Source organism: Macaca fascicularis, chromosome 7 (assembly GCF_037993035.2).
Source record: "Macaca fascicularis isolate 582-1 chromosome 7, T2T-MFA8v1.1".
In the NCBI taxonomy this organism is placed as follows: Eukaryota; Metazoa; Chordata; class Mammalia; order Primates; family Cercopithecidae; genus Macaca; species Macaca fascicularis.
Window position 1 is genome coordinate 42,708,672 of NC_088381.1, and position 15,779 is coordinate 42,724,450.

Sequence of the window (15,779 nt, forward strand, 5' to 3'; positions counted from 1 at the left end):
CCTACCCACCGCCAGTCCCTCTCCACACTACTATAGCTGATGCTTTCTGGAAAGCGCCACCTCCTGGTAAGAGGCCAACCAGCACAAAAATAGAGCATTAAACCACAAAAGTTAAGGACCCTCACAGAATCCACTGCATCCCCTCCCCCTGCCACCTCCACTGGAACAGGCACTGGTATCCACGGCTGAGAGACCACAGACAGTTTACATCACAGGACTCTGTGCAGACAACCCCCAGTACCAACCCAGAGCTGGGTAGACTTACCAAGTGGCCAGACCCAGATGAGAGACAACAGTCACTGCTGTTTGGCTCACAGGAAGCCACATCCATAGGAAAAGTGGGGGAGTACTACATCAAGGGAATACCCCGTGGGACAAAAGAATCTGAACAACAGCCTTCAGCCCTAGACCTTCCCTCTGACAGAGCTTACCCAAATGAGAAAGAACCAGAAAACCAACCCTGGTAATATGATAAAACAAGGTTCTTCACCCCCCAGAAAATCACACTAGTTTGCCAGCAATGGATCCAAACCAAGGAGAAATCCCTGATTTACCTGAAAAAGAATTCAGGGGGTTATTAAGCTAATCAAGGAGGGACCAGAGAAAGGTGAAGCCCAATGCAAGGAAATCGAAAAAATGATACAAGAAGTGAAGGGAGAAATAGTTAAGGAAATAAGTAACTTAAAACACAATAAAAACTTCAGGAAACTTTGAACACGCTTTTAGAAAGGCAAAATGCTCTGGAAAGTCTCAGCAGAATCGGACAAGTAGAAGAAAGAAATTCAGAGCTCAAAGATGAGGTCTTTGAATTAACCCAATCCAACAAAGACAAAGAAAAAAAAAAAAGAAAGAAAATATGAACAAAGCCTCCAAGAAGTATGGGATTATGTTAAATGACCAAATCTAAGAATAATCAGTGTTCCCAAGGAAGAAGATAATTCTAAAAGCCTGGAAAATATATTTGGGGGAATAATCAACAAAAACTTCCCCGGCCTTGTGAGAGACCTAGACATCCAAATACAAGAAGCACAAAGAACACCTGGAAAATTCATCACAAAAAGTCCTTCACCTGGCCACATTGTCATCAGATTATCCAAAGTTAAGACAAAGGAAAGAATCTTAAGAGCTGTGAGAGACAAGCACCAGGTAACCTATGAAGGAAAACCTATCAGGTTAACAGCAGATTTCTCAGCAGAAACCCTACAAGCTAGAAGGGATTGGGGACCCATCTTCGGCCTCCTCAGACAAAACAATCATCAGCCAAGAATTTTGTATCCAGCAAAACTAAGCATCATATATGAAGGAAAGATACGGTTGTTTTCAGACAAACAAATGCTGAGAGAATTTGCCATTACCAAGCCACCACCACAAGAACTGCTAAAAGGAGCTCTAAATCTTAAAACAAATCCTGGAAACACATCAAAACAGAACCTCTTTAAAGTATAAATCACACAGGACCTATAAAACAAAAATACAAATTAAAAAGTAAAAACAAAAACAAAATCAAAGTACACCGGCAATAAAGAAGAGGATGAATGCAATGGTATCTCACATTTTAATACTAACATTGAATGTAAATGGCCTAAATGCTCCACTTAAAAAATACAGAACTGCAGAATGGATAAGAACTCACCAACCAACTATCTGCTGCCTTCAGGAGACTCATCTAACACATAAGGACTCACATAAACTTAAAGGGGTAGGAAAACGCATTTCATGCAACTGGACACCAAAAGCGAGCAAGGGTAGCTATTCTTATATCAGACAAAACAAACTTTAAAGCAACAGCAGTTAAGAGAGACAGAGATATTATACAATGGTAAAAGGCCTTGTCCAACAGAAAAATATCACAATCCTAAACATATATGCACCTAACACTGGAGCTCCCAAATTTATAAAACAATTACTAATAGACCTAAGAAATGAGATAGACAGCAACACAATAATAGTGGGGGACTTCAATAGTCCACTGACAGCACTAGACAGGTCATCAAGACAGAAAGTCAACCAAAAAAAACCCATGGATTTAAACTATATCCTAGAACAAATGGACTTAACAGGTATATACAGAACATTTCATCCAACAACCACAGAATACACATTCTATTCAACAGTGCATGGAACTTTCTCCAAGATAGACCATATGATAGGCCATAAAACAAGCCTCAATCAATTTAAGAAAATTGAAATTATATCAAGCACTCTCTCAGACCACAGTGGAATAAAATTGGAAATCAACTCCAAAAGGAACCTTCAAAACCATGTAAATACATGAACATTAAATAACCTGCTCCTGAATGAGCATTGGGTCAAAAATGAAATCAAGATGGAAATTTAAAAATTCTTCAAATGACAATAATGACACAACCTATTAAAACCTCTGGGATACAGCAATGGCGGTGCTAAGAGGAAAGTTCATAGCCCTAAACACCTTCATCAAAAAGTCTGAACGAGCACAAATAAATAACCTAAGGTCACACCTCAAGGAACTAGAGAAATAAGATCAAACCAAATCCAAACCCAGCAGAAGAAAGGAAATAGCCAAGATCAGAGCATAACTAAATGAAATTGAAACAACAACAACAATAAAAAATACAAACGATAAATGTAACAAAAAGCTAGTTCTTTGAAAAGATAAATAAAATTGATAGATTATTAGCAAGATTAACCAAGAAAAGAAGAGAGAAAATCCAAATAACCTCACTAAGAAACGCAACAGGAGATATTACAACTGACCCCACTGAAATACAAAAGATTATGGAAGGCTACTATGAACCCACTTTTATGCACATAAACTACAAAACCTAGAAGTGATGGATAAATTCTTGGAAAATTACAACCCTTCCAGCTTAAATCAGGAAGAATTAGATACCCTGAACAGACAAATAACAAGCAGTGAGATTGAAATGATAATTTAAAAGTTACCAACAAAAAAAAGTCCAGGAGCAGACAGAGTCACAGCAGAATTCTACTAGACATTCAAAGAAGAATTGGTACCAATCCTTTTGACACTATTTCCACAAGATAAAGAAAGAAGGAACCCTTCCTAATTCATTCTAAAGCCAGTATCACCCTAATACCAAAACCAGGAAAGGACATAACCAAATGAGGGGGCCAGGCGCGATGGCTTATGCCTGTAATCCCAGCACTTTGGAAGGCTGTGAGTGGATCACTTCGGGTCAGAAGTTCAAGACCAGCTTGGCCAACATAGTGAAACCCCGTCTCTACTAAAAATACAAAAATTAGCTGGGTTTGGTGGTATGGGCCTGCAATCCCAGCTACTACTCAGAAGGCTGAGGCAGGAGAATCACTTGAATCTGGGAGGCAGAGGTTGCAGTGAACCGAGATTGCACCACTGCACCCCAGCCTGGGCAACAGAGCAAGACTCCATTCTCAAAAAAAAAAAAAAAAAAAGGCAAAAAAAAAAAGGGAGGAAATTCCGACACGCGTGATAGCACAGATGAACCTTGAGGACATTATGCTAAGTGAAATCAGTCAGTGGGAAAGGAACAAATACTGTATGATTCCAATTATATGAAGCACAGAGTAGTCAAATTCAGAGAGACAGAAAGCAGACTGTTGGTTGCCAAGGGCCAGGGAAGGGGGCAATCAGAAGTTAGTGTTCAGCGAGGACAGAGTTTCAGTTGGGGAAGCTGAAAAAGTTCTGGAGATGGATGGTGGTGATGTTTGCACAACAATGTGAATGTACTAATGTTACCAAACTGCACATTATAAATATCAAATATAAAATGAGTAATTTTATGTTATGTATCTTTTACCAGGACTTTTTTAAAAAAGAAATTTTAGCAAACAGTTTGAGAAGCACTGACCTCAAGGGTCCCGAGCTAGTTTAGGAGCGTAGGCATATTTCTGAGCTGGTTAACATTCTATTTTAATCTGCAGATAGCTTAAAGCCAAGTCGGCCTGGGGTCCCACACACCATTCAAGATAAGAACATGCTGGACTCGGCGGAAGCTACAGCTGGTGATGGCCCAGCTTGGTTCCGGCTGCCTTCATCACTCAGGCCTGCTCTGTAGTCCTGTCTTGTGCCCAGCGACTGGGGAGTAGGGGAGCAATTCTGCAAGATGGCAGAACAGTGTGTACCAGGCTTTGACTTATCCTGCACTTTGTCCTAAGCGTGTGGATAAGACTGGTTTGGTGGAATACACGATAATGTGGAAAATAGAGGGAAACGGAGGAGGAGGCTTCACCCTCATCTCTACCCCAGGCCTTCTGGAGGGGAGGCACAGGCCCAAAAACAAAATGCCATTCTGTAGCCTGGAACCCAAAATGCAAAGCACCCTGGGATGGGAGGCAGAGAAACGGGACCCAGGAAATACAATAATTAAATCATACAATGAAAGCTTAAATTTCCAAGTTAATTATTGGGCATCATTTATAAAAGTTAACAGGGCATATTTAATTTAGGAATTGGCTCACGTCCTTCTCCGTACAGCTGAAATCTCATAAATGAAATATACTGGATCATTGCCCAGTGCGGAAATAAAAGTTATGAATAATGTTTCTATCTCAATCATTGTCAGTGCTTTAATATTCCTAATTACTTTAAAAAACTAGATATTCAATATAGGAAAACTTTTTTCTTTTTATCTCCACTTGTGAGATTAGTGCAATTTAATAAGAGTCACTCTGTCGTCTTTATTCAGTATAAACTGACATTTCATCCTTTTACTCTTCATTATTATATGGGATGGAGGTTTATGACCAGGCAGGCAGCCACTCCATTTCCCCGTAGTGGTCCATCTAACAGCCCAGAATTATCTGATAGTTGGTGTGTCAGCCCACCAGGCAAATCAGTATCATCTCTCTTCCTTTATGGAGCAGAAAGAAATTAGTCCAGGCCTTTAAAAAAATCAGCTAGGGGGTTATAAGTCAGTAAAAGAATGAGAAGTCCCCACCCCCACCCCAGTACTAGATTTATCCCCTTCACTGCTGTCAAAGTCATAAATCCCTTGGCAGCCACAAAGGGCAGGGCAGGGTAGGGGCAGGCAGTCAGATGATGGATCTTTGTAACCCTCCCTGCCACTTCCAGGAATTTATCCTAAGAAGAAATTGGGACAAGTGGGAAAAGATATATGCATAAGAAGAATCACTGAAGCATTTTTACACAGGGCCACAATCCAGAAATCCCTAAAAAGTCCAAAACATGTTCTAAAAAATTCAGCACCAAAATCCATTTAGAGGCAAAATCTGCATGAAACCGATTTGAGGTTATATATTGTTTTTATGTCACTTGATGTGATCAGTCATAGTCACTTCAGAAATATCACTGTTTCACCCAGGGTGCTGCCCAGACCATGGGGGCATATGTCACACACAACATACTCACCATATGCTTTCTAAACTCTGAAAAATTATAAATTCTGAAGCCAACAGGCCCCAAGGATCTTGGATAAAGGATAGTGGGCCTATGACAGTAAAGAATCAGAAACAACTTCAATGTCCATCAACAAGGGACTAGTTAAATGCATGTGGTAATCCATAGAATGAAATTCTGTAAGGCCATTAAAAATCTAAGGGAGCACATTTATTGACAAGAAAATGAGTGCATGACGTAAAGTTAAATTTAAACAGCAAGTTATAGACTAGCACACATATTTGATCTAAATAATAAAAGTTATATCCAGATCTAGCTCAATGTGCAAATGTATAGAAGAATGGCAGGAAGGATAAGCACCCAAATGCCAGCAGTGGTTATCTCCGGTGTGGAGAGTTAACCTTTTTTGTCTAACTTTTGCTACAGTTTGATTTTTCTTTTTAACATGAACAGGTATAACTTTAAGAACCAGAGAGAAAAAAAACAAACAAGAACGATGCTTTCAATTAAACAAAACCAAAGCTTCTCTGAAAGGGTGTCACACGACAAACCCCATTCAGTGATCTCCAGAGATCACACTGAAGTGGGACCGAGATACCTGTCTCCACAGATTCGCCCACAAAGACCCTAAGGCACTGTAGAGAGCGCACTGGCAGACAGACCCCAATAGCATGTAGCAAGCCGGCGCAAATTACTTAGGGGAAGCTGGTATCAATTTGTGTCCCATGGCTGACTCCTCTATCTCCACAATATCTCAGGGCCACATCTTTTAAGCAGAGCTCACATTTCCCTGTGAACAACCATGTTTTCTCATGACAGATCAATTTCAACACTGGGCTATATTAACAGAGGTTGAACATCCAGAAGGAGGGAGCATATAATAATTAAGAGTTCAGGTTCAGGACATAGGTTTCTGTTTGGGTGATAGTCCCAGACTTACCATTGACTAGCTGTGTGTCTGCTGGAAGTTCTTTAACCTCTGTCTGCTTCAACTTGCTCCTTTGTAAAATGGGGCTAAATAACAATTCCCATACTATAAGTTCGTTGTGAAAATTAAACAAGTAGATAAGTAAATAAAGCACTCAGTGCATAGTAAAATTCAATACATAGTAGCTATCTCCACTCTCATTTTTCCATACTGGTCACACCAAGCTTGCAGTTGTGTGGTCAGATCTAGGAGAAAACATTTAAGAGGAATAAAGGCCACAGCCAGTCGAGAGAAACCAGATGGGAAAGGTAGTCCAGACGACATCATGTGAGAAACAAGGGAGCTTGGAGAAGAAACACTTGGGGAGGAAAATGATCACTATCTTCTAATACCTGAAGGGTTGACTCATTAGAGAGTGTCTGGTTTCTTCTGTGCAGCCTCAATGGCTATTATCAACTGTGCTGAGATGACCATTTCTATAGACACAGATTGTGTTCTTGTCCAATGAGCTTCTTGGAAGAAATTCCAGGTACAAGGAGCATCACGGTCATCCACCACCCTGCCCTGGACTTTATTATGAGCAAGAACAAACCAGTAGAAGCTAAAAGGTAGGTTTCCACTGCAGAGAAGGGAAAACTTTCCAACAGTGAGAATGGGCTTCCATAAGAGGTAGTGAGCTCCTTGTCAGTGGAAGTATTCAAGCAGAGGTTGGAAAGCTCTTAGCAGAGCATCTACACATTCAATGCTCTGAATGACAATGAAGGTGAGAATCTATGGATTGCTTTAATTCAATGCTGCTGTCCCTCAAACAGGGTTGGAACCTCTTTTAGAACTTCCCATGGGTTCAATAGCACATGCCTTTGAGTCGATTCAAAGCTCAATGACCCATGGCTCTTCAACCCATGAGGGTGCATTTAATTGAGAGGAAAGAGCTTTTGGGTTGCTTAGCACCAAGTCTGGTGACTGAATTGGGGGTGCGGGGGCGTTAAATCAGACAGTCTAGTTCTGTGCTGTAAATAACAGGTCTGTTTCCCGGCTTGCTTGGTAAATTCACTCTGGGGGCAAATCATACTCTAAACTGCCTAGTCCTGTTCATCAAATGCCACCTTTGTTCCAGCTCTTTCATTAGGCCAGAACCCTGAAAAGATACAGACCTTGTCTAAAAGACCCTCCAGGGCTCTCCCCATGGCCCAGCACAGTCCCGAGCATAGAGCGAGCACTAAACACAGTTACATTCATCGGTGGTTTCTATACACTCAGGGCCCCAGGGGATTTCAATCTGTAATAGGCTGCCCTCAGCATATAATCCAGCAGTAGCAGGCAGACCCATCCCAGCAGGCCTGACCTAATCCAAGTCAGATACTCCTTCCTCAAAGATTCCTTGTAAGCCAAGTTACTCAAAACAAAACACAGATAAGGGCGGGAAAGCCCAGACATTTTACCCAATGTGTTTTGCAGTTCAAGTTGACAGAAAGACTGGTTGGACATCTTCCTTTATTTAGCTCATCTGTGCCTCAGTTTACCTTTCATTGTCTGGCCCTGTTTCCCAGTCATGGCTCACTCAAAGCAGTAGAACAAGTGGAAGAAGGAGGCCACTGTGGTCACCGGAGGTCCCAACACATTGGGGGGTTTCTTGGATACCGCAAGCAGACCATGGACTCCCTGAGCCAAGAGAATCACCCAGACTCAAAACAAAACCACATCCTGCCTTTGGCCAGAATGTTCTCATGCACTGCATAGACAGAGAGGCTCCAGTCAAGTCCTTTGGGAAAACAAAGAAACAAAAAAACATAACTCGATGTTTCCACCACAGCGGAGAGAGTAGAAAAGGGCAGTAACACCACACTGGGCCCACATGGACCCAACATTCTACTCTCCGAGTTTTCAAGACTATGGTGGTCAGATATAGAGCGAGCACTAAACACAGTTACATTCATCAGCAGTTTCTATACACTCAGGGCCCCAGGGGACCCAGGCTGTATTTCAACCTCCAATAGGCTGCCCTCAACATTATAATCCAGCAGTAGCAGGCAGACCCATCCCAGCAGGACTGACCTAATCCAAGTCAGATACTCCTTCCTCAAAGATTTCTTGTAAGCCAAGTTACACAAAACAAAACACAGATGGGGAACATGGAGGTGGCTCCCCAAGATGGACAAATAATAGGGCTTAGATCCCTAGTGGAACCACTGGCTATCTTATCTAATCAGGTCACCATAAAAACACTCTACTCCAACTCAAAGCAGGAAGAAATTTGGGCTTCAGCCTTAGTCAAGGCCTCTTTGAAAACCAAATAAGACCAAGATATTAACCAACCCTTGACTGCATAATGTGCCAATGGATAGGTGGTCATCCGCAAATATTTGGGGGCAATAAACCAGAGGGGAAGGAGGATTCATTTTCATCTGTGTTCTTGGCAGAGAATTCCCTGAACAGCTGCCAGGTAAGCCGCACCCTCTTGGTGGCCAGCCCCACAGTAGAGACAATGCACCACGCCACTGTGGATTACTGGGCCAGGCCCCAGAGCATCCACATCACCCCAAGCTCAGTAGGAAGGCTTCCCTGGAGAAGGTGAACCATCCGCCCACAAAAACGTAGGAACACAAGGACCTACCCCTACGAGTGTCCTGTTCTAATTTTGGGGACACAGAGACATCCCAAATGTCCACCAGTCTCATAAATCAATTCCCCTGAGCCTCTGTGGGCACCCACAAAACCGAGTTTTTGGAGCAGTGAACCTGGGGACCAGGGCTAGACAACGGCGACCTCCTCAGTGTGTACTCCTGGGCACTGTGTCAATTTCACATCAACCATCAAAGACCATATCTAGAGGTGTTCCTTCAAAAGTCAGAGTTGTCCAGATGACCCCACAATTCCATAAACATACAACACACAATGCCCCCACAGACCCCTACAAATCATCTCTCAAGTGCCACCAGGTTTTAACTGCAGGTACACCTCCTCCCTGATGTTCAGACGGCCTCAGGCAGCCCATCCCAAGTCGCCCCAGCACAACACAAAAATGTAGCATGCACACACCACAACCCACTCCCCCTACCAAGTCAGAGCCAGGGGTCCTCCTGACCCTCAAACCCCAGACTCACCGCTGGAGCAGTCGGGCCCTCCCCAGCCAGGCTCGCAGTGGCAGGTGTCCGGGGAAACGCAGCGGCCGTGCACACACTCCTCCGTACACAGGGCTGAGGGGACATGAGGAGAGAGAGGAAGAATCAGAACAACAGTGAAAACCAACCATCTGGTCAAGGAGCATAATCCATTTTGTCACAACTCCCTGGTGCCCAGGGATGCTCACAACGCATCACTGGCTTGGGGGAAAATCAAGCTACACCTGACCTGAGTCATTTAATTAACTCCAGAACGGATCCTACAAGAGTACATTTCATCCCCAGCCTCATTTCCTAAAATGAAACCCAAGCTGGAGAAGCGGTAACATCGTTGACTTTTCGAGAACATTTCCTCCAACGTTTAACAACAGGGACCTCCACAAACCTGGGCTCCTATATCCACACCCCTGCTCTCTTTGTCCATCTGCTTAGGAAATAACCTGTCCCTTGCATCTTCTGCTTTCCCCAGTTTCCTTCTGCAAAGGCCCCAAAATGTATCAGCCTGCCTGAAAAGAAGGTCCCTTCTCACTTTTCCCCCCACCTTTCTGCCCTCCTCCCCAAATGTCCCTATTTTGGGGCGCTCAAATGTCAGCAAATCTGCAAAGTACACACATGCAGAGGAAAAAAGCAACAGCTAATTATAAGAAAGTAATTAAGAGAGACATCCACGATGATGATAATTGTAATTAGAAAGTGCCTGGAAATTTCTTATCACGCAGTTGAATGCTGCAGCCTCCTGAGGTGGGAGGTTACAGCGGCAGGCACTTTCCCTCAACCACTCTGGTGCTGAGGCTGATTGACAGCAGTTTGAGGAAGGGAAATTATTTTTCTCTTTCTTTGACAGAATCCACATTTCCTCAAGGTCATCTTTTGCTCCTGAAAGATCTGCCCCACCATCTAAGCCATCAGTGAAGGATTACAGAAAGCCCCCAGGTGCCACCTCCACCAAGTCTGAAGGCTCAGGGAATCAGCACTTACCATCAACCCTGTCAATTTCTTAGACCGGATCGAGATGTGTGTGTGGTGTTGTTTTTTTCCTGAAAGCAAGGGACTTCTCTCTGCCCAGTACTGGCCTGGGCTAGAGGAGCAGATGGCCCCCTTTCGTGGCCTCCCACCCACTGCCTGGCCTAAATGCCCACTGGGAAGATGCTGTTGGGTTAAACAACAAGGCTCATTTAATGACTGGTGTGGTCCTCTGGCCCCTCCTAAGCACAGAAACTGACCCCAAAGCTGCTGCCTTAGCTTTGCCCAGGCCCCAGGCAAGGTAGACCCCAGAAGAGCCATTTCACATGCCCCACTGGTCAGTGGTCTGGAGTCAGCCTGTCCACTGCAAGGCTGGGATGTGGTGTGTCTGGAGATCCCTAGCACCTGGGTCCTTCTGATTGCTACAAGTAGCCTTTGGGGAGGGTTGTGGCACTTCCCCAGTGCTGGAGCCCCGCTCACTTACAGCCCTGGGAAGCGGCTAACCCATTGTTGGAGAACCCAGTGGGCCCTGACCCCGGGGACCAGCTCCACTTAGAATCACAATGTGCTGCTCACGCGGCAGCTAGCAAGACTGTCACTCCTGCTGCCCGGGCTCCCACTGGACTTTCCAAACAAGCTTATATGAGTCAATGCCCCCAGGACACAGCAGTGTCCATCCTCTGGCTCCCCATGGGATGCCAGCCCCTCAGCCCAGCCAGCTCCCAGCCCTGGCCTCAGCTGCTTCCTTTCCCTCATCCCCACCCTGACAGGCTGAGGTCCCCGCATGCTCCACAGCTGGACCCATCAGTGTTACAGCTTGTCATATTAGCTCACTGACACCGCCAACTGCTTTCTGACTGCAGAGAGCGGACCCCGATCCCTGGGGTCTCTGCCTAGGGCGGTGAAATCAAGCAGTGACTTGTGAACCTGCTGAGTGTCAGGTCTCAAAGAGACTTAAGAGAAAATCATGTCCTGGCCCTTTGTTTTATATCTGGAGAAGCTGAGGCCTGAATGTTCATGGCCCCTTGTGCAGTGTGTGGCCTCTCAGTCAGGGAGGAAGGAGCTTGGGGTGGCTCCTGGAGCTAGAGGCCTCTGAAGATCCTCCCCCGCCCACATGGCTCAGGGGCTGGCAGTGGGGCCATTCCAGAGGGAACAGCAGAGGGGTGCTGTGACAGGCCCACAAGAGGGTCAGTGGTGACCAGAGACAGAGGGTGGAGGAGCTGCTTCAACATGCTCAGCACCACACAGGTTAGGGATAGGGTGGAGGGCAGATAATTTGAGAAGGAAGACCACCCAGTGACCTGCCTGCCCCCTGCTCCTGACCCTAGACACCCAGCCCATCCACCTGCCTCCTGTGCCTTCTCCAAGTTGGGAGGGAACAGCCTTCTGGTGCTCTGAGCAAGCTCCACACTGCACTGCCTTTTCCCTTGGTCCCTTTCTGAAGCCCCAGAGACCAGCAGGACAGTCTGCAGAGCACCGCCCCCCACACTGCAGACACAGACTCCAGCTCAGTCCTGTATCCAGCCCCTGGACCCTGGTAAGGACCCTGTTAAGGCGGCAGCTTCGGGGTCAGCTTCTGTGCTATGCATGGAGGATGGTCATCCCACAGTCCCTTGGCTTGACCCCAGGGATGCAGGTGCATCTCCCGCCTTTCCTCATCATCCTGGTATTTTGCCTGCACTGTTTGCTTGTCAAAACCTCAATCCATTCATATTTCATAGGGGTTGTTTAGACAGTGTTGTTTGAAGCATGAAATATTGATAGCAAATACCCGAGGCTCAGACTGCCATATTTGGCAATTGGGCCACTGCGTGTTTGGACACCTGGTGGGGAGGGGCTGAGGTGCCGCGGGGAAAGTCTCCTAGGGAGGGTGGCGGTGGCCATCCCTGGTGCTGGGGTGGCCGACTCTGACGCCAGCAGCTGGCAGCCCATCTCCAGAGGCCTGGGGTTACTCAGCTGCTGCTCCTAAAGCATGTGGGTCCCCTAAGCTCTTTCAGACCACAGACCCCCATGCCAGTGACTGCCTGGGAGGGGCTGGGTTAGGGTGCTGCCACCCTGGGCTCCCTCTTGGAAACTTACAACTCTAAACAGGGCGTTTTGTCAAGTTCCTCTTCACACTGCTGCACATCCATCTGCTGTCATGGACGGGGTGGCTGGACGGGCTCTGACAGCACCAGCTGTGTGATGGGGTCAGCCACTCGCCCTCTCCTGGCCCCACCGAGAAATATGAACTACACTCTCACCACCCTGCCTCAGTCCTGATTCTGACCTCCCAGCATGCTACAAGCCTTCTCGGCAAGCAGCAGGATGTGCAGGGGTTGAGAACAGACTGCATCCAGAATGCCGGGTCTGGCCCAAGCGCCTTATCAGCTCTAGGCCTTGGATGAGTTACCTCCATCTCTGTGTCAGCCCCATCTGTTCAGTGGGGTACGGTGGCAGGATGGGCCTCACAGGCTGTGTGAGGATTGAATGAGTTGATGGAGTGCCCAGAGCAGGGCCTGGGGTATAGAAAATGCTGTGTGAACCTTGCTGTTGTTACTCGAGTCTCCTCGGCCCTGAGGACAGGCTCCTGGTGAGGTTCGAGCCTCTTCTACCCTCCACTCACTCCCATCCTGCACAGAGGTCTTGGACACGCGACGGGTGGTCTGTAGGGAACTGCAGACAGATCCCTGGTTGGGGACAGTGCTGCTGGAGGGCAGTGCCATCTCCAGCCTTGGCAGGCAAGGCCAGGGTGGTAGACAATGTGATGATCTAAGTTTAAATTCCACATCTGCCAATTACAATTACGGTTACAGGACAATAAACAGTTAAACTTCCATGCCTCAGCTTTTCCATCTGTAAAATGAGGACAATAGTAGTGCCTACCTTATGGGTTGCTGCAAAGATTAAATGAAGTAAAACACGTAAAGTTCTTAGACCAGTGCCTGGCATATAGGCACATAGTAAGTACTCAATAAGCATGAGATGCTATTGCCATCTCTCTCTCTCTCTCACACACACACAGACACACACACACACGGGCTGTGGGATGTCTAACACAGCTGACAGTTGCTGCCATTTGTTGCCACTTCCTGTGCACTACCATTTTCTGAGCACCTACTATGTGCCAGACCTTAGGGCTTTCACACACACTCCCTCAGCCTCTGGCACAGGCCATCCCGGCACACGCTGGGAGGTAGCTATGTCGGCACTGTCTCTCCTTTGAGGATCTCCAGCTCCTGGGGGAGACAGGGTGCTTCCCACTCCTCCTTTTTAAGCCCTCATGCTTTCTGGTACACAGTAGGTGCTCAATGCTTGTGAGCCCCACACTCACCTGCCCCAGGAAAGAATACCACAGCTCATGTGAGAAAGACATGCTTGTTTTCCCCAAGCTCAACCTCAGAGCTTGGTCACAGAGAAGTCACCAAATCTGCAGACCTGTCCCTTGGCTCAGGCTGTTTATGGCCCTGTGGGACCAGGGTGATCGGGGTGTTGAGGATGGTGGTGTGGGGTTGCAGAACAAATCCAGCCTTGGGTGTCAGGCAGCCCTGATTTGTGTCTACAAACATCACTCTGTGATATCAATAACTCACCATCCTCTCTGGGCCCTGCAACTTCACTGGGAAATCAAGATTAAACCAGATGAGGTTTCAAGTCCCATGCAGCTAAGAATGCCCTCAATCTGTCCTCCTGCCCACCCCCCTCCAGGACACACCTGGATTGCTGCCATTGCTCTGGTTCCCCTTCCTGGCCCCCAAGCCCCAGCCCCTTTCTATCACAAGGACCCCTGCTTTCTTTCCTCTATTCCTTTGGAAATGGCACTGGACGAGGAGCCAACTCTCTGGGTTCAGGCTCTTGTCCATAAAACAAGGGCATTAGGACACATTGCCTTTAAGGACCCTTCCATGGCTGACATCCCTCGATGCTTCTCTTCTGACCTAGGACCGCACTGACTCCAGCACACCACCTTAGAAAGCTGGAAGCTTGAAATACTTCCACTGAGCTCCCTAGCCCTGGGTCACCTGGCCACCAAAGCCAGGCACAGCCCCCATCATCCAGCCCCATCAAAGCCAGGAAGGGAGAGGTTCCTCCAGCCACCCTATTCGAACATGATGGAGGGTGAAAGATTTTTCCACAAGAACCCCCCATCCACAGGAAGGATAACCAGCCCTTTCTTTCTCTCGATCTCCACGGCACTCGGTGGAGGGTGGTTGCCCATTTGGTGGGATGTAGCACACTTGACCTCCTACCATTTCTCCTTTCAGTGTTAGTCCAGACCAGTAGTGGTCTGGACCAAAAGAACCCCACACCACCATCCTCAAGACCCCTGGCCACCTTGGTCCCACGGAGCCAGAAACAGCCTAAGCCAAGGTACAGGTCCAGAGATTTGGTGCCTTCTCTGTGACTGAACTCTGAGGCTGAGCTCGGGGAAAAGAAGCATGCCTTTCTTGTGAGCTTTGCGAGGGTAAACCCAGGGTCTGAAACATCCCTGTTATCTCCCCATGGGCCATGCATTACAGATACTCCACATGTGGCTGTTGGCGACTCCTCCCAGTACCCATGCCTTGCAAGTGATATTGACAAGCCAGGGAGGAGGATCAGGAGGCAGAGGGTGAGATGGGGTAGGGGACAGGAGGTTGTTCGACCTGGAAAAGGAAGAACTAGGTGGAGGCAGGTCAAGGTCAGCTGACCAGGCTGAAAGCCCAATAGAGATGTAGGAGCCATTCTGTCCCAGACAGAATAGGGACCCAAGGGAGCAAGTGACAAGGGAGCAGATATCCGCCTAACCCAAGGCAAGACTTTCTAACACCCGAATGGGTTCAGCAGTTCACAGAGCTGTTGTACAGGTAGGGAGCAGGCCACCATGATCACACAAAGGATAAAGGACTGACATGCGCGTGGCAGGGCGGGGGCGGGCTCACTCTGCCAATCGTGGGGGATCCAGCTGGCTGCCTATTTTTGTAAACGAAGTTCTGTTGGAACACAGCCATGCCCAGTCATTTACATACTGTCTACGGCTGCTTTTGCACTACAAGGACGGAGTCGAGAGGGTTGCCACCGAGACTGACATTTCGCAAAGTCTAAAATGTTTACTATCTGGTGCTTCATGGGGGAGGCGGCCCCCTGTGGTAGAGGGCTTCTGGTCTGGTGGGAGACAGGACTACGGGACATGGAAGGTCTCTTCTTCCCCTTCCTCCCCTATCATTTACTTACTCCCTGGGATGACCAGATGACAAAACAAGGCCAAAAAAGGTGCTTAGAAAATACAAAATGATGCCAGTCCTACTTTCTAAAGTGGCACTCTGGGTCTACCCAAAGGAGCAAGGGCTGTCAAGCTGGGAAGCAGAACCTTGCAGCAGCCATGCGTGCTGACTCAGCACTTTATTCCACCCCTCTTTCCTCCTGGGAGCTGGGGACAGGGAATCTGGATGACTTAGCGAACGTTCAT

General features: G+C 47.1%; 1 protein-coding gene across 46 annotated transcripts in view; it reads right to left on the minus strand.

Annotated features, from left to right (window-relative positions):
• MEGF11 (multiple EGF like domains 11) overlaps positions 1-15,779 on the minus strand; it is a 391,182-nt gene that overhangs the window by 190,860 nt on the left and 184,543 nt on the right. For all 46 annotated transcript variants that reach the window (XR_012415082.1, XR_012415083.1, XR_012415084.1 and 43 more), the window contains one exon: positions 9,371-9,463. Coding sequence is in view for 37 of the 46 variants with exons in the window: in XM_073996090.1 (XP_073852191.1) it covers positions 9,371-9,463 (93 nt within the window). In the remaining 9 variants the exon portion in view is untranslated. The remainder of the gene's footprint in view (positions 1-9,370; positions 9,464-15,779) is intronic.